Source organism: Ostrea edulis, chromosome 6 (genome assembly GCF_947568905.1).
Source record: "Ostrea edulis chromosome 6, xbOstEdul1.1, whole genome shotgun sequence".
Lineage (NCBI taxonomy): Eukaryota > Metazoa > Mollusca > Bivalvia > Ostreida > Ostreidae > Ostrea > Ostrea edulis.
This window is the reverse complement of record NC_079169.1, coordinates 33,820,887-33,848,670: the sequence shown is the minus strand read 5'-3', so window position 1 is coordinate 33,848,670 and position 27,784 is coordinate 33,820,887. Positions and strand designations below refer to the sequence as shown.

Here is a 27,784-nt window from a genome sequence, read left to right as displayed (position 1 = left end):
TGAATATTACATGTGTATAAAAATCAAACCTGATATTTATCTATTTATCTAATATGGAAATTTAACGTTACATGCATATACATGCACGCTTAAACTTTCCAATATGTATAATATTTCATTGCATTTATAATTATAATCTTTTAGAACTAGACATACATTATAAAGGAATTATCATTAGACAAGGATATTCACTTCTATTAGAAATTCATTAAAATCTCAAACTGATATAATCAACTCTCGTTACATGTCATCATTAGACAAGGATATTCACTTCTATTAGAAACTCATTAAAATCTCAAATCACTGATATAATCAACTCTCGTTACATGTCATCATTAGACAAGGATATTCACTTGTATTAGAAATTCATTAAAATCTCAAACTGATATAATCAACTCTCGTTACATGTCATCATTAGACAAGGATATTCACTTCTATTAGAAATTCATTAAATCTCAAATCACTGATATAATCAACTCTCGTTACATGTCATCATTAGACAAGGATATTCACTTCTATTAGAAATTCATTAAAATCTCAAATCACTGATATAATCAACTCTCGTTACATGTCATCATTAGACAAGGATATTCACTTCTATTAGAAACTCATTAAAATCTCAAATCACTGATATAATCAACTCTCGTTACATGTCATCATTAGACAAGGATATTCACTTCTATTAGAAATTCATTAAAATCTCAAATCACTGATATAATCAACTCTCGTTACATGTCATCATTAGACAAGGATATTCACTTCTATTAGAAACTCATTAAAATCTCAAACTGATATAATCAACTCTCGTTACATGTCATCATTAGACAAGGATATTCACTTCTATTAGAAACTCATTAAAATCTCAAATCACTGATATAATCAACTCTCGTTACATGTCATCATTAGACAAGGATATTCACTTCTATTAGAAACTCATTAAAATCTCAAACTGATATAATCAACTCTCGTTACATGTCATCATTAGACAAGGATATTCACTTGTATTAGAAATTCATTAAAATCTCAAATCACTGATATAATCAACTCTCGTTACATGTCATCATTAGACAAGGATATTCACTTCTATTAGAAACTCATTAAAATCTCAAATCACTGATATAATCAACTCTCGTTACATGTCATTATTAGACAAGGATATTCACTTCTATTAGAAACTCATTAAAATCTCAAACTGATATAATCAACTCTCGTTACATGTCATCATTAGACAAGGATATTCATTTCTATTAGAAACTCATTAAAATCTCAAATCACTGATATAATCAACTCTCGTTACATGTCATCATTAGACAAGGATATTCACTTCTATTAGAAATTCATTAAAATCTCAAATCACTGATATAATCAACTCTCGTTACATGTCATCATTAGACAAGGATATTCACTTCTATTAGAAACTCATTAAAATCTCAAATCACTGATATAATCAACTCTCGTTACATGTCATCATTAGACAAGGATATTCACTTGTATTAGAAATTCATTAAAATCTCAAACTGATATAATCAACTCTCGTTACATGTCATCATTAGACAAGGATATTCACTTGTATTAGAAATTCATTAAAATCTCAAATCACTGATATAATCAACTCTCGTTACATTGATAGAGTGCACTTAGAAATGAAAGGGGAATCAGTTACAGTTACAGATGCGAAAGACATGACCATTGTTTTTAACGACTTCTTTTGCTGCATTGGGAACAAATTTGCTGAGTTTGACAGTTCATTACCTAAATGTGAACAGTTAGAGCAATACATGCTGTAACTGACAGGATTTTTCAACTATTCAATCTGTGCACCAAATAACACCTACCGGTAAAACTATAATCATCCTCAAGATCTGAAGAAAAATTCAGCAAAACAAACATGGGAATATTGTTTGAGAGAATTCCTACAATGATAGTTTCGTATTAACCGACATTGCGTCGTATACACGAACATGGGAACTATGATTGCGGAACATAATCCGATTGCTGAGATAAATGTCCACATTGATTCTTTCTGCACGACACTTTCACAGAAAAGAGTTATTTTAGGTCGTCTGCAAACTTTTATGTCAAATATGCACCATTATCAAAAGTTTATAACACTGTTATCTTTCCTCATTTAATTATTGGCGCACAGTTTGTTGCTTTGACAAATGTTTTTTAAAAAAGTAAGGTGTTTGTTGACAAGTTCTTTGAATTACAGAAAAGGGACAACAGAATTATTTTGAATGTGAAAGTAACTCAGCCTCCTACCGTTGATATTTGAGTGTTCTTTGATGAATATCCTAATCGATAGTCCTATGAAAGCTTCTACAGACCTATCCATCTTAAGGTATGTCTTAAAGTAGAACAATCCGAAGTATTGTCTTAAGATATCTCTTAAGTCAAATCTTATAACTATTCTTAGGACACTTTCAGGTGCCTGAGAGGAGTAAGTATTCTCTGTCAACCGGTCACACCCGCCGTCACCCCTGTATCCCGATCAGATAAACAGGAGTAACCCGTAGTCAAAATCAGTGTGCCATGAACAGCCTAACAATCTGTATGAAACACGTCAGACAGCATTTGACCCAATGTTAGGTTATAGTTGCACATCCATGTTTGCACGAAAATACTTGTAGTCACAAGATGTGACGTTCTCAATTGGAAATCTAAAATGAGAACACGGTGACCTACAAAATGTACATTTGGGTCGCAACCTGAAAAGCGTAAAAATCCGACTACTGTTTACGCGCTCGTTCGTTACGCGTAAATGTATCTTGATTTCAATATATGTATATATGGTGAAAAACCGTTTATCTTGATCTTATTATAATTTATTTGTAAAATAACACTGTTGTGCATATAAAATCAAGTGGTTTGTCTTGTTTTGTATTGTTCGTTTTGCGATAACGTCTCTCCTCTTTACTTACCAGATGGTTAATTTTGCTTTTAAGTCATTCATAAAGTTTTTATGGTCATAAAAATATATCGAGTGTTTACTTTCTCCTATACGGTATTTTTTGCCCGACCCGACGCCCATAGATATCGGCATGTTTTAAAGGTGACGTCAATTTGCAAGAGGTGGATTTTTCTTGGAGAAGGCAGGACAGGGCTCTCTGTGGTCCTCAACTTGAGAAGTCAATATGAACAAATATGTATATCATTATTTATTAACTTAGATCATGCAGACCTCAATATGTGTGATGACATATTTCAAACTGACAGGAAGGTCACAAAGTTTATGAAAATTCCAATTTCTTATTTTTGACAAAATATGATTGACAGATCTGAAGTATATAATTGCTTCAGAAAATATGGAACTCGTATTTGCCTACCTCTCAAACTTGCACGTTCTATACAACTGTATATCAGCTGCAAGTTCGGCATAAAAATGGTACTTATATGCAAAAGTGTGCTCGATATTTTCCCTAGCAAAATATATGGTAAATTCGAAAAAATAAATGAAATTAATTCACTTATTTCCAATTTATTAATTAGCAAACTCCTAGGAGCTGTTTAATAGTATATTCATGTACATGAACAACACAACGATAGATGTGACGAGTTTCTCAACCAAGCAGTTCAGTTAATATTGAAACGTCCAGATTGTAGACCACATGATGGGATGTCCATAATTAATCATCCAATTATCGTGACCAGCAATGGAATAAAGCTACAAAACCCAAACTTTAGCATGTTTCACAAAAGCCATCAGTATTGGAAACATTACCATTAAAGTAAATTCACTGAAGGAATGAAATAGTCAAATAATGAAATATCGTTGCCATTTGTATAGTATACCATGTAGCGTATTTGTTGGGTCAAACCCCCCCCCCCCCATTTAAAAAAAAAATGTTTATCAACTTGTTGTGTTTTAGGTATATGATATAAACAATATCACACTCTAATGTTGATCTCGGACCTGGGATTGCCCCTCGAGTGATCTCACTCGAGTTCAACTCTCGGGGCCAATCCCAGGTCTGAGATCAGCATTAGAGTGTGATATTCTATATATATCAGCTGCAAGTTCGGCATAAAAATGGTACATATATGCAAAATTGTGCTCGATATTTTCCCTAGCAAAATATATGAAAAATAAAAAAAAATATGCATTTTCGTCTGAAAATCCCAATTTGCTAATATCCATGACAACATTGTGGATTTAGATGCTTGCGTTCATGATTATATATTTTTACTAAGGTATCATTTTGATATACCGTTTACTAGATTTCACAATTTGAAGTCTATTTTATAATTCACATGGAAATTAGGGTCACATGTGCCTACCTGATGTTTTTTCTCAAATTTTGAAAATATATTTCATATCTCAAAAAAGTTCTCACATATTTTCACACTTTTGAGGGGTTGTATTTAGCCCTGTCTATGGACTTCTTTCAGAAACACATGAGTTTAAGAAGCTTTGCAGTACAAGATTCTGTTTATCGGGAGGTCTATAAATTTGTGTTCATCAGGAGAAGTATGTAAATTTGTTGTTCATCAGGACGTCTTTTTTGTTATAATCAGGAAGTCTGTAGATTTGTTGTTCATCAGAAAGTATGTAGATTTATTGTTCACCAGGACGTCTTTTTTGTTATTAATCAGGAAGTCTGTAGATTTGTTGTTCATCAGGAAGTATTTAGATTTGTTGTTCACCAGGAAGTATGTAGATTTGTTGTTCACCAGGATGTCTTTTTTGTTGTTCATCAGGAAGTCTGTAGATTTGTTATTCATCAGGAAGTTGGTAGATTTTCTGTGGCGTCTTCAGTCAGACCACACAGCCTTTTGAACACTTTTCCCTCTTCGCGAATCCACTTGTTGCTCACTACAAAATACAACATGGTGCTTTCAGTTTGCGATTTCTATGAACTGATATATATTCATTTCTTATATTATGGAATCATTAGATCTCGTTGGGGCTCATTTTTCGTGGATTTTGTGAGTATTCCTATCCTACGAAATTACAACCACAAAGAAATACCACATCTGTAAAATCTCAACAATCCACGAAAATTGTAAGCTTCACACAAGGTTTCCTCTAAAAACGAAGCTGCAGTTCTTCATCGCAATAATTTCAGTATGGACCTCAATATTTTTTTGAATTTCGAAATATAGGATTTAGAAATATTAATTTCACGAATTATTTTTCGCAGGACAGAAATGGTGTTTGAAATCAATTATATATAACATTTTAAATGCAAAAATGTTATAACTGATAGAAAGAGAGATATTCTGAAAAAGGATACTTTTTTTTAATTAAATGTAGATTATTTGTCTTTCATTGCATTATATCTACATGTATTATCATTAAGATATAATTATGGTCATTATTACAAGTGAATCACCTGAATGTTAAATATACATGTATCAAGTGCAAAAAATTCAAATAAGATGTCACACAACTCAACAGTAAGCAATGTTTATTAATTCAGATGTGTAGCTAAAATAGACTTTGGAAGATTTTCTAGAGAATTTTCAATTTCGAGCAAACGTAGCTGATTACGTTGATGTATCAGCGTCAAAGCAACCAATCACATTCAAGAGATCAGCTATTGCTATTCCAATATTTAATCTTGTTGACATTCATCATACCCATAAACAATCAATCAGTAAGTATCTGATTGACGGAGAAGATATTTTCTTGATTAACAGAGTTCATTATTCAAATCCTAGAGCAAGTTCGCCATATTGTCTGAGAAGGGGTTTTCCGGACAACATTAAATGTTTTTCTTAGACGCTAAAATGAAGAAAAACATAATATATTGGGATTGTAGCGGTGACCTACTTTTCGATCTCGAAAAAGATGGATACCTTGTGTTAATAAATAGTACAGCTTAAGAAGTCTATGAAACAGGCGCCTATGCATTAAATACGTATACTCTATAGAAAAAGAAATCACAACCAGCCCCAATATGATTACATACCCCACTTGGATCCTATCAGCACTGGACATCCTGCGTGTAGTGTGCGCAGGTCTTCTGCTCCGCTCAGCTTCATGTTGTACCAGAACGCAGCACCACCCTACACAATGATGTAGCAAGCAGATTTAATAAGATGATTTTAAATAAACTGAAACATTAAATGTTTGATAGAAAATAAGGAATATGCTCATATCGACAGTGAATTACAGTAGCTTACTTATTACCTTAGCAACTGGTACCCGGGCCTTTACTTCCGGAAAGACTGTAGCACCGCCAAGTTTGACGTCATTAAGCTAGTATGAGCATAAATACAATATCAACCAAACTTGTCTCATAAGTTCTCTTTGCTGAATTACACTTTATAGAGGTTTCCGTTATGAATTAAAGAAAACTTCCATTTAACAACATCAACAGTCGTAATGAGATCTTACGTAAAACATCCATGTCGCCATTCTGTCTCCAGAAGTCCGAATATCGTCCGGATCTAGAGGATTAGGAGGTGTCCACAACGTGAACTTCTAAAACACACAACTCAATCTATATAACAGTTTATCTATACAAAACACACAACTCAATCTATATAACAGTGTATCTATACAAAACACACAACTCAATCTATATAACAGTGGATCTATACAAAACACACAACTCAATCTATATAACAGTGTATCTATACAAAACACACAACTCAATCTATATAACAGTGGATCTATACAAAACACACAACTCAATCTATATAACAGTGTATCTATACAAAACACACAACTCAATCTATATAACAGTGTATCTATACAAAACACACAACTCAATCTATATAACAGTGTATCTATACAAAACGCACAACTCAATCTATATAACAGTGTATCTACACAAAACACAGATCAACTTATATAACCGTATGTGTTATATTCATAATATTTTGATTTCGATGTTTGTAGCGATGATTACTTGAAACAAAACTGCTAGACGAATACATGTATACAGTCATTACATGCATTAGGTGCTGGCGAACTATGTGCATTAAAGAGACTACAAAGAGGACAGCCCATAAAGACGAGGTCTATTCCTAGGACCAGCTCACAACTCAAGTATTTGGACCCTTACCCATGGACTATCTGTTTATCTGTATAAGTCACGCGTATGTATGCATGAAACTTACCGTGTTGTCGTAATGAACGGTATACATTCCGCCGACTCCGTAATTTAGAACCTAAAACATCAGTAAATCCGGGTTAATATCACATACCATTGCAATTAGGATATAAACAGATGGATGATTAGTATAAAGACCCACAAAACGTGACTCGGGAGTTTTACCTGGAATTTTTCCGAATGGCTTCTTTGAAGTTTGTAGGCTGCACTCAGTCCAGTTAGAAGTTTGATCCTGTTCTCTAATTTAGCTAGCTCTGGATACTCATCTGTTCCAATCCAACACCTATAAGTATACACTTATAAGGTTGATAGAACCCAACACATATACGTATACATTTATAACGTTAACATAATCCAACACTTATCACTATACATTTATAAGATTTTTAACAGAATCTAGGACCTCGTAACATAAACACAATCCTACATCTGATAGTGTAAACACAGTCCAACATCTGATAATATAAACACAATCCTACATCTGATAGTGTAAACACAATCCAACATCTGATAATGTAAACACAATCCTACATCTGATAATGTAAACAAAATCCTACATCTGATAATGTATACAGAATCCAACATCTGATAATGTAAACACAATCCAACATCTGATAATGTATACAGAATCCAACATCTGATAATATAAACCCAATCCAACATCTGATAACAACCCAATCCAACATCTGATAATGTAAACACAATCCTACATCTGATAGTGTAAACACAGTCCAACATCTGATAATGTAAACACAATCCTACATCTGATAGTGTAAACACAGTCCAACATCTGATAATGTAAACACAATGCAACATCTGATAACATCACAATCCGACATCTGATGATGTAAACACAATCCTACATCTGATGATGTAAACACAATCCTACATCTGATGATGTAAACACAATCCTACATCTGATAATGTAAACACAATCCTACATCTGATGATGTAAACACAATCCTACATCTGATAATGTAAACACAATCCAACATCTGATGACATCACAATCCAACATCTGATGATGTAAACACAATCCTACATCTGATAGTGTAAACACAATCCTACATCTGATAATGTAAACACAATCCAACATCTGATAATGTAAACACAATGCAACATCTGATAATGTAAACACAGTCCAACATCTGATAATGTAAACACAATCCTACATCTGATAATATAAACACAATCCAACATCTGATAATGTAAACACAATGCAACATCTGATAATGTAAACACAATCCTACATCTGATAATGTAAACACAATCCTACATCTGATAATGTAAACACAATCCAACATCTGATAATGTAAACACAATCCAACATCTGATAATGTAAACACAATCCTACATCTGATAACATCACAATCCAACATCTGGAAGCATACATCCTTTAACATCAACATCACAGAAACATCGGAAGCATTTAAAGTAAAACAGGAAATTAATGAAGACGTACGTTTGACTGATCCGGACGTCGTCCACTTTACCATAAACAGTCTCCCCGTTTGGTCCTTTTCCCTCTAAGAAAACGGTTGATCTGGTGAACTTAAAAACAATAATATCAGCTGTTTAAATTACGTAAAACCCTCTTCCCCCATGATATTCCATCTATTCAATTAATGAATGCAATTAGTATTAGATGTTATTCTCGGTATTCATTTGGGGGAAAACCACATCCAACTAACGTACAAGTAAATATCTGTTATACAACGTGTGGCTGTTCTTGCTGGTAAAGACCCTGTCACACTGTCACGATTTTGAGATACGATAGCGTACGAATTCCAAAATCGCAGTAATTCGGGTTTATCGTAGAGATAGTCCTTAGCTATGTTCCCGCATCGCAGCAAATCGGCAAACGCAACAATTGATTTGAACATGTTCAAAACAGTCGTGGCCACAGTACGATTTTTTAAGCTATCGTAGACCATCGCGCGACACTCGCACTACACTCGTGTACGTATTCGTAGGACTCTCGTGGAACTTCCTAGTACCGTACTTGTGACACTGCGAATATCCTACGAGGCACGTCGAGTGTTCTACGAGTTACTGCAAGTATTCCTCGAATAAATAGGAATGTAGTGCAATTTCATGCAAACACGCTATGAAAACAGGTGATTGGTGGCAAATGCAAGTGCAATACGAGTACTGTGCGATTGAACTACGAGTTTGTACGATAAATGAAAGTACGCGTTGAATTTTAGAACAAATTGTCTAAACCTTGTCAAAAATCAAAATGCCACGAAGAAAAATGGAAATTAGAGAAAACAAAAAGAGACAGGAAACGCCCCTATTGCTGAATTGTAGTAGTGCTTTAAGTACAGCCTCTGTGTTTTGCTGCGTTAGTTGCTCGATTCCGTCTGACAGTGTTGTCCAAATCTGTAAAGTTAGCATAATCTCTCCAGGTCCCTGGGACCACCTGAAAATTATTGTCCTCTTGACAATATTTTCATTTTGGATATTTGGAAATCACAATCTCATCAAATAGTACAGACAGTAACATGACAATAGGTGAAATAGTTTCTAGTTCTCGGCGCATGGGACTTAAAAGACATGACCATCTGTTAGCGAGTATTCCAAAAATATTTTTTTACAACGCGTCTTGCTCTGTCTATAGTTGAATACATGATCTTCATTGGTTAAGTTCCTTCTTGAAAATGGTTTCATGATCCATGTACTGAGAGGGAAGGCATCATCATCAATAATGAAAGGAAGTCATATGGAAGAGGGACAGGTTTTGGAAATCCAATATAGTTATTTTTAATTACGTCTTTTAGTTCCGAGCTGTTAAGTACAGTAGCATCTGATGCAGAGCCGTTTTGCACCTAGACCAACCCAAATAGATTTATAATCAGCATCAGCAAGCCCCATAAGAATGAGGGAGTGAAACCCTTTGTACATGTAGTTGTGATAAGGGAACCTCCATTTCGTGGGCATTTTATAACTATCCAAAACACCAAGAACATGGTCAAGGTTCCATCTAGCTCTGAACTTCTCAGCTATCTGTTGCCACTCGTGTAGTTGTTGGACGTGCAATTACTTCGTCAGCATGTTCTTTTATTATACTTTCACACACTTCTCGAACCAGCAAAGAAATCGTACATAGTGTGCGGAACTCCAAATCTGTACATTAGACTTGTGTATGACTTTCCTTTGGCTACATACCGAAGTGATATGGCCAACTTTAATCCAGATTCCAAAGCCTTTCGGAATCAAGTGTCATTTCTTTATAGTCTGGAATCTGGAATTCAGTCTGTCTACAAGAGCAAGAAACATATCTGACTCAACTCCGAGGAAGTTTTTCAATTATCCTCAATTTCAAGTTCCAAATATCCATACTGAGTGCGTCTGGAGATCACTATCCTCTCCTCCTTCTTTGTCCTTGTGCATGTTCATTGTGTAATAATTGGGCAATTACCTCGTCATTTTTTGCACCATTTTGTTCAACTTCCTCCCCCAAACATTGCAGCAATCGAAACCTCCGCACTGTATCTATTGTCATCACCAACCAACTATGTATATTCGTATTAAATCGCAACAATTCGTAGAAATAATGTGTATGTAACGTACAATTTCGTAGTCATTCGTAAGAGTATCGTATTAAATCGTCTTTTTGTCTTATACAGTCGCACTACGATCTCAATGCGTTCGTTACGTCATCGCTCCAATCCGCACAAGAATCGCGTCCTGTTATCGTACAAATATCGTACAGAGTTGAACAGACATCGTAGTCGTATTGTACTTTATTCGAAAATAGCTTCGTCTGTAGAAAACCCCCAAGATAGGCCTGGCGAATAATGGTGATTTTTGACTGAGCAATTCTTCGGAAATCGTTTATAAGTCGTGACAGTGTCAAAGGACCTTTACCAGTTACAGATCTCAATGAAAAATAAAAACCAACGTACACCTTTCTGAGCGATGGATTTAAGTAGGTCTATATAGGTGGGAGAGATGACGTCATGGAAGAGCGAGATTCTGGGTTCATAGTTCACAACTTCCTCTTTCCCTCTGTAGTATGGCACTATAGTTTTTCTCCAGAAGCAACGGAGTTTGGACAGTTCTATTGCTGTCTACAAAATGTTTTAATGACTTTGCTAAAATTCACATGTATTTCCAGAAATAAACAGATACATATCAGTTGGATTTAACAACACTTGTTACACCCCCTCCCCTCCCATTTATGAAAATGAAAACTAAAAAGTAAAATGAATGCATTGTACCGTATGGCGTATGGAATATACTTTATTACCATGATTTCTCAATTAAGTCCAAAACAATGAGGAAATTCAAATTTGTATATAGGGGTAATTCAACGTTTGAACATCATAAAATATTTACAAATTCCTTATTTTTCTTTTTTATGAATTCTATATTTGTACAACCCAACTAAACTCATAATACCCATGCATCCATTTTTTGGTAATAAGTGTCCTTAATTAAATATCAGCATACAGAATAGTTACTTTCTGATCTCCCCGACAGAGGGCTTCATACATCGGGTCACGTGGTTCTGGCTCTGTGATTGTGGCATTTCCTTTATTTGATACACTGGATCGATAGAATGCTATATCTCTTGTTATACCACGGTGTCCTAATAATAAATGGTAAAATTATTCAATGTGGTTACATTCTAGAACTTATGAATATCTACATGTTTTAGAAATAATGCATTTCACATAGAAAGTTTATTTGTATTTCTATATCTTGAACATTTGTCGTTTCAGTTTACTTCATCGAGTTTGAAAAGCCGGAAATCGCAACTCAACGCATGTTCGAACGTTGTCAATCTCAAGAGTGTTCGATTTCATCACAAGTAAGGCAGTGAGAATGCTCTCTAGTCGCTTCCAGATAAGACAATGGTCTCATCAACGATTAGTTTCTATGACAGACCATAAAGTTGTATGTTCGGATTTGAGAGGAAGTCCTAAGGTACCCGTATTGGTAATGGTTGGTAAGTGGACGAAGGAGTCATTCATATTGACGTACATACCGTCTACAACAGTGATAAAGCGACCTTCAGTTATATCCCAATCTTAATGCATTCAATCTTAACTATGTATTTGATCAACATTTTAATGAGCTGTGTTGCAGAATGCAATTTTGTACAGTGATCAACCTCAGGAGTTGCTGTACATCAGTCTTGAATTTCCTCGGTTGACTGGTGACCTTTCACTGAATGAGGACATTTACAATAAGTGATGTCAACACCGTGACCGTCACAGTGTAACGGTCCCAATAACTATCTAGTTTAGCTTTCAAGGTCTGGTTGATGGGCCTCTCATTGAATCTCAATCCAAACGATGAAAATTCTTCCTTGAGATACAATGTCTGAAATCACTGATCTTCTCTCCTGGTGAAATGTTCAGAAGATTGCACGACGATGTTCATCTCATTATACATTGCATCAAATGCGGACGCTTAACAGTTTATGTATGCTTGTAATGGACTGTTCTATAGAGAGAATGATAAGTTTATGTATGCTTGTAATGGACTGTTCTATAGAGAGAATGATAAGTTTATGTATGCTTGTAATGGACTGTTCTATAGAGAGAATGATAAGTTTATGTATGCTTGTAATGCACTGTTCCATAGAGAGAATTATCAGTGTGTAGGTTTGTAATGGATTGTTTAAGGAAAAAATTTTCATAACAGTCTAATGTATGTAGGCTTTTATTGCACTGCAGACCACGGATTGTATTAATCAACCGTTTCATCTTTGTTGGATGATTTCAAACCAATTCTGTTACGCGTGTTTTGATTGGTCCATTCCGTGTCTCGATTGGTCTCCAATGCTCTTTTTAAGTTAAAAAGGCACAATATCATTCTACCCGATTCCTCAACGCTACTCACACAAAAGCTGAAGGGAACTGCTGTTATCATACAATATCCGATATCACGATTTTCCCCAACTAGGCCTCTTTTTGTTTTGTCACTCTATAGTTCTCAACTCGTGATATTTGCAGACTGAACCGGAAGTATGGGCAGAATGAATTGAAAGTGTGGACAGACTGAACCAGAAGAATTTATTTGTTACACGTCTGGTAGGATATCAAATATGGAGGCTAGTGTTTATTTCAATGAATGTTTAATTACCTAGCAAGATCCACAGCTGAAGAAACCAGTCGGATCAATGATAAACACATACTCCATGTTTTAATCGATCAATCAGAAGACTTCGATCTACTGCATGATCTGCTTCATGACTCTGTGGTGAAACATTTTATACTGTTCGTTCTCTCCAAATTTTAATACTCACCTAAACTTTGGAAAGGTTCCAAAAGAAGAACTGATTTCTTAGAAATACCTAGCTGGGAAGAAAAATAAAGATTATAATATGATATGGACTTGACGGGTCTTCGACTCGCCTGAAATGCCGGACAATGATGTCTTACATTGTAAATAATGAAAGATACAAATTTATATTACATTCTTAAAAGCTTTGTTTATGATGAAGTAGAATTTGCCAATATACCAGTAAATTCCACTAATGTAGTATATGTTCGGTAAGGTTTTATCTGTTTTCATCAAACTCAATAAAACAACAACCTCAAGAGCAACAGAAGAATACTTCAGACATCATAGTAAAAATGTTGAAACGTCATACCGCGACTCATTTTAGTAGTTGATGCAGGAAAGTAACTCTCTGGTGAGAAATTGGAATAGACCAAAGATCTACAGAATCCTCTCTTATAAAAACCTTTAATTGACGACACAATTCTCTCTGCACACGATTAATGTCTTATGTTGCCGTATCCTTCCTTCGCCGCCTCAAAGATTCAACATGGAAAAATTCTTATACATGTGAAAACATGCCTTCAAACATTTAGCAACACCACATTTGAACCAAAAACTCAGACTCAATTGATTTCATTTCATTACGTAGTCATGTAAAGTTTTCAATAAATTGGAACGTTATTGATTATTGTTTTATTCACAATGATCTAGTTTGCCAATATAACCTATCATTGGGTCAAAAGCCGTCTGGCGAGTTTTGTACCGATTATTAGGCCTTTCTTGGCACTTTCATTTTGACTACAGATTACTCCTTTTACCTGATGAATATATTGGGCTCACGGCGGGTGTGACCGGTCGACAGGGGCTGCTTACTCCTCCTAGGCACCTGATCCCATCTTTGGTATAGTCAGGGGTCCGTGTTTGCCCAACTCTCTATTTTGTATTCCTTATAGGGATTTTGAGATTGATTACTATTCATTATCTTCACCTTTCATACTACCATATCTAATTTCATGAACACTGTATACATGTATTTCCTTTATGACATAGAATTAATGAATATTAATCCTGGTACCGGTATCTTATGGGAGCCATTTAAGCAATTACTTTATTAACCTACATGGAATGACTTTTAAATCCAAAATATTTCACTGAAAGTTTTAGTTGGAAAATAGTTAAAAATATACCGGATTGTTTGTAAATAGAGGAAAAGTATTGAAACTTGTGGATGTGGAATTCAGTAGGGCTCGAATCGATTGACAACCAAAAATGGCTACTTAAACATGCGACATTTTATTGGAGCTGAGAGTATTCAGTTTCAATATGGCTTTGATAAATGTTTGAAACGTATGTCTTGGTAGGGAAAAATATTAGAAATGTTCCCATATCAAAATGTTAAGGTGGCAAAGCAAGCATACGTCGATATAAAACCTCAATCATGCACAGGGAAATCCCTCTGTAAGCTGAAGGATTTTATATGGGGTGGGTCTGTAACTTTTACTGATCTGTGCCGACGTTTACCCAGAAAGTTACAGTTCTGCAGCCATTTAGTAGTGAGAATGGAGGTAATATGTTTAAGCCCAACTGAAACCTGCCAAGAAACGAGTAACTTATACATTACGTTCAATACAGAGACTGCTACTGGCAAGACGTGTGACTCCTTCACAAATTTCGATAACATCCTTTGGGCAATATGGATTTAGTCATACAAACAACAGCAAAACAAAAGGGGAAAACCACAAATAAACAAAACCAATATCAAACAAATGATCAAAATCGGAGCAAGAATAATTTTAGGTATTTACATAGCAGAACATAGTTCGATGTGAAAGGAATTATCAATTTTTTCCCTAGATATGGATTATTTACTAACTTTGTAAAATGACGCGGCTAATGCCCGCGCGATACGAATGACAAAGGAGTCGTTTCTAGAAAATCCATCCTGCTTCTGTAGTCGTCTGTATAAGGCTTCTAGCCATTTCATCTCCGAATAATCCTCCTTGTTATTGTCTGCGTATTGTGTCACGATTAGAACTTGCTCGTCCGACAGTGGCTGGTCAGCTGTGTAGTTCTGGACTTTTCCATTGATGAAGTCGTCCAAATTCAGTTTATAAACTTTCCACAGACGGAGTAGAGCGTGCGAGGCGCCGTCCATATCGTACATTGAAGGCCACAGACCCAGGTGCTTGTGTACAATTTGTACAGTGAAGTTAAAATCTGGGGAAAAAAACAATAAGGCAGTATTAAGAAAGAACAAAGGTGACAAGTGTTTAATAACTGTGATGAAACTACTGCAAACCAACTTTTATTCGCGTGTGAATTTTTTTCGCGAGAACCTCATCATCGCGAACAATTCTCGTTGCGAACGAACCAGTCCATTTTAATGTCTCTTGTATTTTGTTTAAAATAATCTCGGTCGCGAAAATTATCCGCCACGAACAAGTTCATCACTAGCGAATCGTGAAATAAGATCGTCACAACAATCAAATCCTGAAGAAAAATCTTTATTTTGATATTAAATAGAAAAATGTTCATCTTCTGTAATAGTATATGGCATATATTTGGAGAGGTATTCGGACATTAACCTTAGTCTTTTGGATATGACTTTGAAAACAGAGTTCCCATGTCGCGGTAGGCGTTGGAACATTAAGGAACCCCCAATGCTACGGTCTTGAGCGCTAAGCATAGCTCTAAATTTGTGGTACTTCACCTACAGCTGATGACGTTTCAATATGAGTGACAAATTCTCGACGGGACGTAAAACAAACAACCAACCTTTGGCAGCATTGGTCACTTCACAAGTTTCGCACCAAATATTATCGAACACCGACTGCCATTCCACCACGAATCGATAAAGAAGATGGAAGTCGTTAATAGGATGTTCAATGTATTTGGTGCCATCACCAATTTCCAATCTCCTTGCTTTAAGGGACTTTGAAAATCTGCAAAATACAACAAAATGACGTTGATCTCATGCACCGTTTAAGTACAGACGATTTAACGTGATTGCGACTTTGTACTCTTGTAGATATAGATACAACAACAAAAAAATAATAGAAGTTGTCGTATCTTACACTTATCTACAAAATGAAAAAAATGATAGAACATGAAACTTTCAATCTAAATGATAACAATATTTATTTTTAAAGTCATACATACAAATAGCAATGAACAGTACCTACATACTACAGTGTAGCTATTCACGGCTTGCACGAAAATTGGTGCTAAGGGGCCATTTTGATATAAGAAACTGGAGTACTCGAAGGAAACGCACGGGTCCGATTGGGCGACCACCATATATTCTCACTTATAACCACTGCCGATCACGGGTATCAAACTCGGGTCGCAGTAAGGAGGAGGCGAGGGTAGACTGTGTGTTCGTCTGCCACACTGCCGGCAGCATCAGCGTCAGTCTTAAAGTTTTACAAAAGAACTAACAAGATCTTCTTTTGCAATTTACTTATATTCTTTGTATTGATTAAATTGTATTTTTGACAAGAATAAATCAAAGTACTGAAAGTACTGAAAAGCGCTAAGCTGACTTCATGGATTCTGTATGTAATGTTAATGAGCAGGAACAAGTGTAAAAAAAAAGTTCATGAATTATTCTTTATTTTCGTACAACTACATAATACATTTTCTGTAAGGAAATAACAAATATGGATTGGAAACAATGTCCTGAAACTTTTCAACATGTTGAAATATAAACTTTATATGATTTATATGACACCCGGAACTAAAACTCTGTCCTTGGATCATGAAATTTACAATTTTGGTAAAGGGCACCTGCTCTTTTTAAACATCTATAATCAGAATTAAGTGTCAATAGCATTGTGGTAATGCTGCGGTGGTCTAGAGGTAAAGCGTTCGCCCTGTATGCGGACGGTCGGGGTTTGAATCCCGGCCACGACAGACCTAGGTCGTTAAAACAGGTAGTAAGATTTCCATTGCCAAACTCTCGGCATCAGATGTGAATATCACGGGTCCTCGGAGATGGTCTTAAAAACGGATGTCCCGTGTCACAGTACGTGTGGCACGCTAAAGAACCCCCACTGCTCAATGGCCGTATGCGCCAAACAAAGGTCTAAATTTTGCAGCCCTTCGCCGGTCTTGGTGACGTCTCCATATGAATTAAAAATTATCGAGAGGAACGTTAAATAATATACAATCAATCAATAGCATTAAGGGCTATGTTATTCAAATATTTAACACATAAACACGTTATACCCAGTTTGGCCCCCTTCCATCTCCCCAAGTCAGGGTTTCTGATCCGCTCCGCTTCGGCCCCCACCCTGGATCATGAAATGCTCTACATGACTATGCAAATTTTTTTCTTACAGATGTGATGTTGTAGAGAAGAATATTTATGGAAATTTGTCAAGTTTTGGTAGAAAATGTGAAAACTTGTAATGGTAGTTTTCGGTAACAAGTGTTCAATTGTTATTACGCAACTAACTTACTGTTGTTCCAGTTTAATGGTGTATGAAATATTTTTAGAATACAACTAAAATGAAACAAATCAATAGTTTAATACATACATGTATGTTAAATAATAATAAAAAGGAACAAACAACTGGACAAAAAAGAAAAATACACATAACCACATACACTAACTAACAAGTGCCACATATATTCATATCAAAACACACCAATAATGCAGGTCTATGGAACAATTTGCATCCATTTCATCACCTCGCCAGAAATCATTTTTAAAATACATACATAAACATGCATCTGTATGACTTGTACTTCATAATCCAGTGCATAATTCTCTGTATATAGCAATCAAACCATGAAAGTGGAATTATTTTTTGTAATCAATAATGAAGTTGATTTCAATTCAAAATCATGTTGGAGAGAATGTGAATCCAAATAAGTCAGATAAATACATGTATAAATGAAAACAAAATTTAGGAAATTATTTTAAAAAGATGTTCACCATACATGTGCAATAATAAAAACTTTGAAACTGAATGCTGCGTTATCAACAAGAGTGGAAAGAGCTCATTTTTAACATGAAAGTTAGTACAAGAGGATGTAATAAATCGAATATGATAAATTAGACTAATATATATGCATGGATTTACATTTAGGCATTGTAGTGATTGTTAGTTATACGTAAATCTAAAAAAAAAAAAAAAAAAAAACAACTCCAAAAGTTTGTACACAGGTACATTAAACACTGTACTCATCAACATGTGTGTATTACACTACTTGTGTAAAAGGTCATATTCATATTGTAAAGGAAACTCACCTGTTTGTCTGAATGAGACATAATACACATGTTATTGTTTTAACTTTATAAAACAGTTCTTTATATAAAAATGCAAATAACCTTAATATGAAAAAAAAAAAAAAAAACGTAAGAGAAATGACTCGCAATAAATATATAACATTTACAACATGCAAATGTATAAGCTCAATGAGAATCCCAAGCTAGGCACTTGAAAGTTACAAAAGTAATTTTCAAACGGTAATGGCATCTCGCCGAAAAACTAAATGCATTTTTATATGAAAATATCATTCAGCGAAAACAAAATGTGGGGACAGGGAACAACGACAGTAAATCCATGCCCCCTTCCCCTCCCTCATCCTTTGTACGTTCGGAAATACATGTAGCATATGCCTGGCATTGTCAATTGTTTGTTTGAAGTACAAACAAATTGAAAACACGATTATTTTTCATTGTGTGTAGCGTGCTGTGGACCGCAAACCATTTTACATTCATGCTTGACACAATGACAATGTTTATCTAACTCTTGTTCTAACCATATGTATTTCAATAAACAACCCTCGTAAAATTCCAGGCGGTGTTTTGAAGACTTGAAACCGAGGCATTGTCTTCCGTAAACGCAGACTTATAATTTTGTACCTTTTGTCTTTTCCCTCTCCCAAAATCAATATTTTCAGTCTCATTTTTGAAACTAAATAACGATTGTGTTGACGATGATTCTGAAGAATATCTTTGTCGTTTAGAAATAGTAAGGTAAGCCTAAGTTACACCGTTGCATCCTCTAAATTCCTGCATGACCTATTTATATATATGATCGGGGAGGTGTAATCAGTTACGCAATATCGTCCCTCTGAGACACCGATCTCTGTCCTTCGCTGTGAAAACATAATCGTGCACAAGTTCTTTCTCGTTCACGATCGACGCGGATCAGTTAAGTTTTTTACTGTGTTGTACACATTTTTGCTGTGTCGGACAAAATTTTTATTGAGTCGGAACAGCAGTCAAAACACAAGTGGAATACCCTCATGACTCGTGTATAGCTTAATGACGTGGCTTCTAATTATAGATTCCACCATGCAAAAGGCACCCTAGCCAAAACGGTTTCATGTACAGATTCTTATTCATTTTTAGATTTTGAATTACTTAATAATCACTTTAATTATCACAGACGCAGATTCAAACAGGAATTTTAACTGAAGAATGACCTGCATCTGTGTTTCACTTTCCCCCAGAATGAGGACAAAAATGTCACCTTTTTAATACATATTTTATCCACTGTTCAACGAACTGTATTTCCGGGGGAAAATGTCCCTGTGGATATGAATGTTATCCCGGTACTAGATCGGTCGCAAAATTACGACTACTTTAAACACGACTTGTTTACTACAGCGATGCATAAATTTGCCTATAGGTGGCGATAAACCGGAAACGTGATGACGAAAGCAAAGTCCAACTGGCAACAATAAAGCGCTAAGCATAGCTACGATTAGCTCTTTAAAGCGATGCATAAATTTGCCTATAGGTGGCGATAAACCGGAAACGTGATGACGAAAGCAAAGTCCAAATGTCAACAATAAAGCGCTAAGCGTAGCTACGCTTAGCGCTTTAAAAATGTAGTTATGTAATTTGATACAAGTATAATCTCACAAAATTAATACAAGTTTTTGGAATTATGTAATATTCTGTCTTCGTCGCAAGTTCGTTTGTAAAACAGGGCTTGTACTCTATAGACCGATTTCTTCAGACACATGGTGTGGACCCTTGGGTTGTACTCTTTCCTCGATCAGACACATGGTGTGGACCCCCGGGTTGTACTCTATAGGCAGCTTTCCTCAGACACATAGAGTGGACCCCTGGGTTGTACACTATAGACGGATATCCTCAGACACATGGTGTGGACACCTGGGCTGGATGATTTACATGTAGTAATCTATGGTGTACCATATCTTTGCGATATATGGACCGATTCATTGACTTTTGATTGAAACTAATTGATGAATTTTTAATATGTTCCGGATGAAGAAAAAGAGAGAGGAATTCGCATAATGAAGATGACAAAATACTACACATACACCAAAGCAACGAAAGAAAAAAAGTATCCCCCCCCCCCCAGAATAACACACAATTCAAAACCACAAAAACCAAACATCTAAAACAAAATGTAGAAAGATGTTGATCTGATGTTTGGGTGCAGGATCTCGATATCTGGGTATTTGAAGTACATGTAGTTCGGACTTTTCTGATATCCACTATTTTTCTCTAACAAATTCAAAGTTTATCTTAGGACTGCTGCTACTAGTGAAACAAACTGTGCCGTTTTCAGTCGACAGTGAACTTCAGCTTATAGTCATCTGCAAAAATATACCGCAAATCTAATTTTTGTTTATTCTCGCAAATTTTTTCTTCTATAGAAATGAAAGGAAATACTTGCTATTTGTTTGAGTTAAAAAGTAGATTCACCGCTTATATTTTGAGACGCAAAAATTAAATATAAAGCATTCTGACGCAAAAACTAGCTCAAATTTTTCTAGAGAGACGCTCAGTTCGGTTGTAAATTATTCGAAAAAAGATGATTAAATGACCGGTCAATATTTCATGCAATAACATAGGCTTGATTCATTCTAATATCGATGTTAGTCTCTGTAAAACAAGGACAGACAAAAACCTCCAAGTACACAGATGTTTCCGTCTTTTCATGAGATCTATGATTTAAATGTAATCAATAGCACGGCGTACTGCCCAGATTGTAGATCCCGATAGGATCTTCTCCAGTCCCTTTAGTTATGTTCAGGTATTGTTGTTATAAACGTATTCAATGTTCATACCAAATATTTCATCTCGAAACACCAAAAGTATGAAAAACGAATTGTCCGGACAGCAGAACATTATACCATGTACATAATACAATCTGCATATCGTTACTAGATATAGGAATAAAAATTCATGTACATATATAAACATGTATTTTAAAATAATTAAAATATGCGGTATAAAAGAAACACTTGTGTCATTTTAATTTCGATGACATGTTTGAAGCTGAAAGTAGATTTGAAAATAACACACATTAATAGAGACTGCGTCACAATGCGTAGATTAATGAGAGAATTTTGCGTTTATCTAGCAATATTCCTTTTCATTACAGCGGAGTTTTCTCTAACAGCTATATAGGGTGTACACAAAATATGCACAGTTTTTATATCGGTCTGTATATTTATTTTATATACATGCTTATTGTAAATCTATAAATTTTGATTGATTTTGAAAACATGTGCGTGCGCTGGAAAGAGCATGCGATTTCAATAATTTTATTCGTAGATCTATATCGCGATAAAGCTGCATTAAAACGGAAAATGGTAAAATCTTAATTATTTTTTTTATATATATATCATCAAGATGTCGTTGGAAGATATTTCTGTGTAGTTATCAGTAAAATCCTGTTTTATTCATCAGCCCACAGCGGCCATCATACTTCACATCTGTGCACACAGGTCTATTATATGTATATGGGAGAGCGTGGAGGGAATGGGGGGGGGGGGGGGGGGGGGTTCGACAGTTCTCATTCAAATAAGATTTGATAACACTCCTTTATCTGGGAATAACAAGTTGTCCCTGGACCTTTCCTTCAATGAACCGCAGCAGGGGGAAGGTGTGTGTGTGACATCTTGCTTAGAGTGACAGATGAATGATTTATTCTCAAGTCATACAGATGCATTGCAATATCGGATAAGCTACGTCTTCATTTGCTAATTTCATTTTGATTGATATATGAGTACAGATTTCCATTAAAATTCACAATCGATTGTTCCCGGAACATTTTAACATTTTTGGATTATTCAAATTTTTTTTAACAGTCTGTGTATCCCCTCGCCCAATATCTTAAGATGTTAATATCGTTCTCCTGTAATTGCAGTTTACAATCTGAGAGACAACACACTGAATATCATTTAATTTGATTAATAAAAGAATCCAAACAAATACACACTGAATCTTTGCAAACTAAGACTGAAAAATAAACAGACAAGAATAATAATAATAAAAAAAGAATTTCAAAGTATATTTCGACCCCGTCTCCTGAAATTTATGGTTAGAAGGTAGAATGACAGATACCATGACAATCTGTGACGAGGGGGTATACTGCTTGAACAACGTACCCACCCTAATGTAGCTTGCCGGAAAAACTCGTACAAAGATCAAAGACGGAACAACGAAGCAATATGAATTTTCTCATATTCCCGCAGAATGGTTGTTTACTCTATTTATAGAAAATTACTTTTTCCTGTTGGAAATTTATTTTTTCTTGAATTTTTTATTTCAAAAGTGAATATATGACCCGGCGGTGAGAACAACCTTTAATAAATATCATTCTGAACTCTGTAAATGCTGGTCTATTGGAGGTAAGGGAACGGTTGGCGCGGATGTTCTGAGCAAGTGCCCTTTTCGCCAATAAATAAAAACGTCATAGAATTATTATACGATAAATTTAGGGTCCTACAGAATTATCATATGAACAGGTTCGTGTAGAATTTCAGTCTCGTCAACCACCTCGAGAATTATTGAAATCGACGAAGGTGTAACGAGACGCATGGAGGGTCGTTCTTACCTGGTAATTTCTGGGGGGACATCCTGTCCATTCTCCTCAATGCTAGTGATGTACCTGTTTAAGCTTAACTGTAGTTTTTCCTCTTCTCTCAATAACTCTTGTAGTTTACATAGAGCACTAAAAAGATCACTATGTGCATAAATAAAAAGACTTATAACCAACACACACCTAAACATTATATTTCCTTGTCGAGGCGATAAATTGATACAGATTTTATGACGTGGTACATGGGAAGGAGCTTTTGTACGGGATGAAACACGTGCTACACATGGGCCGATGTTGTAGAGACGGATCAGGTCAATCAAATACAGTCCAGTGATTTCAACTGATTCAAGGATCAAATACAATTACTTTTGTTACAAGTATTTACAAGTTTTTGTCCATTATATATACTTTTTCAGGATGTGGTTTGAAACTCAGATGGTCACTACCAAGTCAAATATTTTGTAGTGTTCCACGCTCCCTACAAAGTTTGACGGGGGAGGGGGGGGGGTAACTCACCGAAAGCCCTTGTTTTGAGGAGTGTCGTTCCGTATACATGAACAACGTTAGAATCTCATCACAGGAATATTGGTGTAATAGAATTTTGACAAATAATTGAAAGCCAAAGATATAATGATTAATTTCTCTGATAACCAAATTACTAGAGCCAACACCCCCCCTGACCTTTTCTGCTTGTGTAACCTTCTGTCTGACAAGAGAGAATATAAATATACGACCTAAAAATAACTTCTACCAATAAAACACTGAAATAAATTTTACCAATAACACACTTAAATAAATTTTGCCACAAGGAAGCTTTAAGTTTTGTCAGTACGATACTTTGATAATTTTACCAATAGGAAACTCAAGTAAATTCTACCATTAGGAAACTTTTTTTTTTTTATTGTTTTTATCATTTTCAACAAATACATATACCATTAGGAAACTTAGATAAATTGTACCAGTAGGAAACGTGAATGTTAATATTTTACCTAATTGGTTTAGCCTTTTTGTTCCAAAAATTAATTTTATGAGAATGGTGTTGATTTCATAGCATTGACATTTCCAATGTTTTTGCCTTTGATATGTTTACAAAATGTAACAAGATTTTTATGTAAATCACGAAATCTGTCGCTAAAATTTTTAATATTGTAAATTATTTCCAAAGAAAGAGACAGAAATTGTAATATAAAATATTTTATTTAAAAATGGAAACAAAAGAAACCATTTTATTTGCATATCCACTTTATAAAAAAAGCATTGTACTATCATTTATATAAGAACACTTGATTAATTTTCTAAAATTTCATCTATATGAAATATCATTATACCCACACTTTCTGAAGAAAGTTCAGGTATATTGTTCTTACCCTGGTCCGCCTGTCACACTTTCTTCTTCCTCAAACTCCTCTTTTATTCTAGTTGTAACCAATTAACCGTTATGAATGTGATAAGCGGTGTCCTATAAATGTGTTGACAACTCCACCCCACCCCATCCTCTCGATACTACTAGCTTGTAGAAAAAAACTACGATAAATTTTTCTCTGCATTTCAGTCCGATTTGTGTTTCTCAGCCATTGCAATTTTTTTTAAAGCATTGTAACGTGTAGGGGGTCAGACTATTTTTCTGCCTTAATATCACGGGGTTGGGTCTGCGTAGTAGCAGACCTAAGAGAGCCTGGTGCCAATTAAATTATACAGATATACAAAACATATTTACAATAGGTATAACTGACATTCTGGAAAACTTGGTGTGCTTCAAAATATACAATGCGCAACGTAAATAAATGGTCTGCCTGATCTTCACTATGGATGTTAACTGTTTGCTTGCCTTCTCTCCAGTTCAAAGATCTCACTGAAACCTAAGACTCACCAGGTCTACAGAGCCTTATTGAAACCTAGTACCTATGCAGAGAATACCAACATCTCTCACAGACGCTAGGTACCAACACCCCTTCTAATCTAGGCTTCACGAGGATACCAACACCTCTGGTACCCGCAACTCATCCAAGGAGATGCCAACACTCCTAAATCTCAATCAATACCACTGACACGTCTTCAGCCTTGATCAATAACACTGCTACACAAGTCCACTAACACTTGTTCAGCGTTACTGAACCCTATAAATAGTGTAATCCCTATCTTGCAGTAATCTGATTAAAATCAGACCCCATACTCATTATTATATCATTGGGTATGATAATGAGTATGGGGTCTGATTTTAATCAGACTGTATCTTGCAGTTGCAATGTAGTCATCTAACTGACTTATCAGAGAGCCATAATTCAACTATCACACGAACCATGTATTATCTTTACTTTCAGCCTCAAACTTCACTATATAACTGAGTTCTTTTTTACTTGATGAAAGGGGTTTTACACATCCATAGTTAATACAAATACAACCCTCTGGTTTACTTTCACGAATCTAAATGATAAATCTTATCAGGCGAAATTACTGAAATATTGATTAGGAAATAAACTATATATATTTTCCATAATCAGCCAATGATTCAAGGGGAGATATTTCTATGCAATACAACAAAATGGCTTTCCTTGCCACGTTACTTCTCCCTATGTTTATGCGCTCTCGCATGAAATCTAACTATTCAGGTTTCTTTTCTTCCCGGTGTATGCTGCTAGAACTTTACATAGTCCTGCAGGCAGACTGGGGGTTGACGTGTTCGTTTGCTTCTAAGCAAACTCTTTTTCACACTCATCTTGATCTGAGTAACTGACAATGCCATTGTCCCTGTCGTTAACCCACAATCGTCAACTTCGTCTGCCAAACGTTGAGGTTTTTAAGTCGCATGCCATCTCCGTGGATTACTTCGGCATTATCACGAGGTCTACAGTCTACTTCGTATAGAAGACCTGACTGTGTATAGACCCCTCCAGTAGCTTGTAAATTTGGTATAATGACCTGCTTTCCTCTACGGAAAGAAACCATACACCTGCCAGTTTATCTTGGCATCATGGTATCGTTTTTTGCCTGCGCATTTCTTGGCCTGTATGATGTCTTACTGCACTGTGAGCTTCTTCCAAGCGTGTTTCAGCTCCCACACCCACCTATGCTGAGGAATTTTGCGCTCAATAGGCGGCGTTTTGTACATAAGATCGAGAGGTGTAATAACCTCTCTACCAAGCATGAGCGAGTTGGGAGTGTTGTCGGTAGTTGCGCGTTCTACTGACCGGTAGATCATCATAGCTTACGACAAGTAAATATCCTAGTTTTTTATGTTCATCAACGTAGTCGCTGAACATTTTGTTAATATTTTATTAAAGCATTCTACCATGCCGTCTGATTTAGGATGACACGGAGTTGTGCGGGTTTTCTTGATTCCGAAGAGCTTACAAACTTCACTAAATAGGCGACTCTCAAATTATGTGCATTGGTCAGAGTGAATGACATAATGACACGCCAGATCTAGTCACGACTTGTTCAACGACGATCTTTGCCACTGTCTCTCCTTTTATGTTTTTCACGAGAAAATTTTCAGTCCACTTGGAATAGTAGTCTGATGCAACTAAGATATATCTGTTATCTTTATTTGATAATGGACAGTTCTCCAAGTATATCAGTGGCTATGCATTCCATCGGAGCACCGGATTGAATTAAATGCAATGGGGCGCGTTTACTTCGTTGGAACCATTTTTCCTGCTACATTTGTTACATCCAGCTATGTATATGTAGACATCTCCCTGAATCCCTGGCCAGTAATAACAAAGGCGGATCTTGAATACAGTCTTAGACACACTGAGGTGTACAGATGATTAATTGTCATGGTACTGAGCTAAGACCATACGCCCCTCATTAGATGGCACCACTGCCTGAAGCTTTGTATTTCTACCTTTAACCCATTTTCGGTACAAGATGCCCCGGACCACTTTCAATAACTCAAACTGAGACGATAAGGACTTGAGAAATCACCCGTCCCTGCTGATAGCTGAACAACGAGGTTTCTTTCCTTCTGTTACCCATGTATTAACTAACTGTAATGATCCGTCCTTTTCTTGAAGACTGTTCAAGGACATTTATCCAGATTCTAAATCTTTGATCTGTAAAACTACTGACGAAGTCGTTTTTTCCCTAGTCACTAATAAATCCACATTGCTTACACGGTTTTCAACTGAGTACATCAGCATTTGCATGATGTTTGCCTGGGCGGTGCTCTATTCTCATTTCACATATGCTAAGTGTCTCGAGCCAACGGGCAAGTTGTCCCTCTGTGTTCTTGAAACTGAGCAATCAACGTAAGGAACTGTAATCAGTGCGGACAGTGAAATGTTTGCCATACAGGTAGTGTTTAAAGTACTTAGCAAAATACATCACCGTTCAAAGTTCTTTTCTTGTCACACAATGCTGGCGCTCTGCTTTGGTCAAGGTGCGACTGGCATATTCTACTTGTCTTTCATCTTCCGAGATAAAATATAAACGTGTTCAGAATAAACTCCTGCTTGAAATCTGGCATTGCTAACACACCGGAGTTTTACATAACCTCTCTTTGAGATCAAGGAAGGCATCATGACATTCTTGTGTCCATGCCATTGCGCTACTCCTGTCTTTGAGCTTTGTCAATGGTTTTGATCTTTCAGCAAAACAGGAATGAAATACTTGTAATAACCAAAAGAGACCAAGCAACAATCGCACTTCACTGACATTACAAGGTTC

The 27,784-nt window shown here is 35.8% G+C and overlaps 1 protein-coding gene across 2 annotated transcripts; it reads right to left on the bottom strand.

Moving 5' to 3' along the window:
• Nucleotides 1-3,146: 3,146 nt before the first annotated feature.
• LOC125646437 (prolyl 4-hydroxylase subunit alpha-1-like) lies at nt 3,147-23,391 on the bottom strand. Of its 2 annotated transcripts, none has more exons than XM_048872729.2 (13): nt 23,132-23,391; nt 16,074-16,240; nt 15,172-15,515; nt 13,321-13,372; nt 11,528-11,655; nt 10,970-11,134; nt 8,524-8,612; nt 7,227-7,344; nt 7,069-7,119; nt 6,341-6,427; nt 6,134-6,202; nt 5,913-6,009; nt 3,147-4,813 (listed from the first exon to the last, which is right to left on the bottom strand). In XM_048872729.2, exons 1-13 carry the CDS (start codon nt 23,305-23,307, stop codon nt 4,722-4,724), a joined length of 1,635 nt encoding a protein of 544 aa, XP_048728686.2. In that variant the 5' UTR covers nt 23,308-23,391; the 3' UTR covers nt 3,147-4,721. The 2 variants fall into 2 exon arrangements, with proteins under 2 accessions (XP_048728686.2, XP_048728685.2); XM_048872728.2 differs by having other exon boundaries at nt 23,186-23,388.
• Between the last annotated feature and the right edge of the window lie 4,393 nt (nt 23,392-27,784).

Bases quoted from the DNA above. Each gene is read 5' to 3' on its own strand.
- LOC125646437 (XM_048872729.2), bottom strand. From the start codon at position 23,307: ATGTTTAGGTGTGTGTTGGTTATAAGTCTTTTTATTTATGCACATAGT. The intron at 6,010-6,133 runs GTAATAAGTAAG...ATCATTGTGTAG, and splicing joins CCCGGGTACCAGTTGCTAAG to GGTGGTGCTGCGTTCTGGTA. The intron at 4,814-5,912 runs GTATGTAATCAT...TGTATTTTGTAG, and splicing joins GCTGATAGGATCCAAGTGGG to TGAGCAACAAGTGGATTCGC.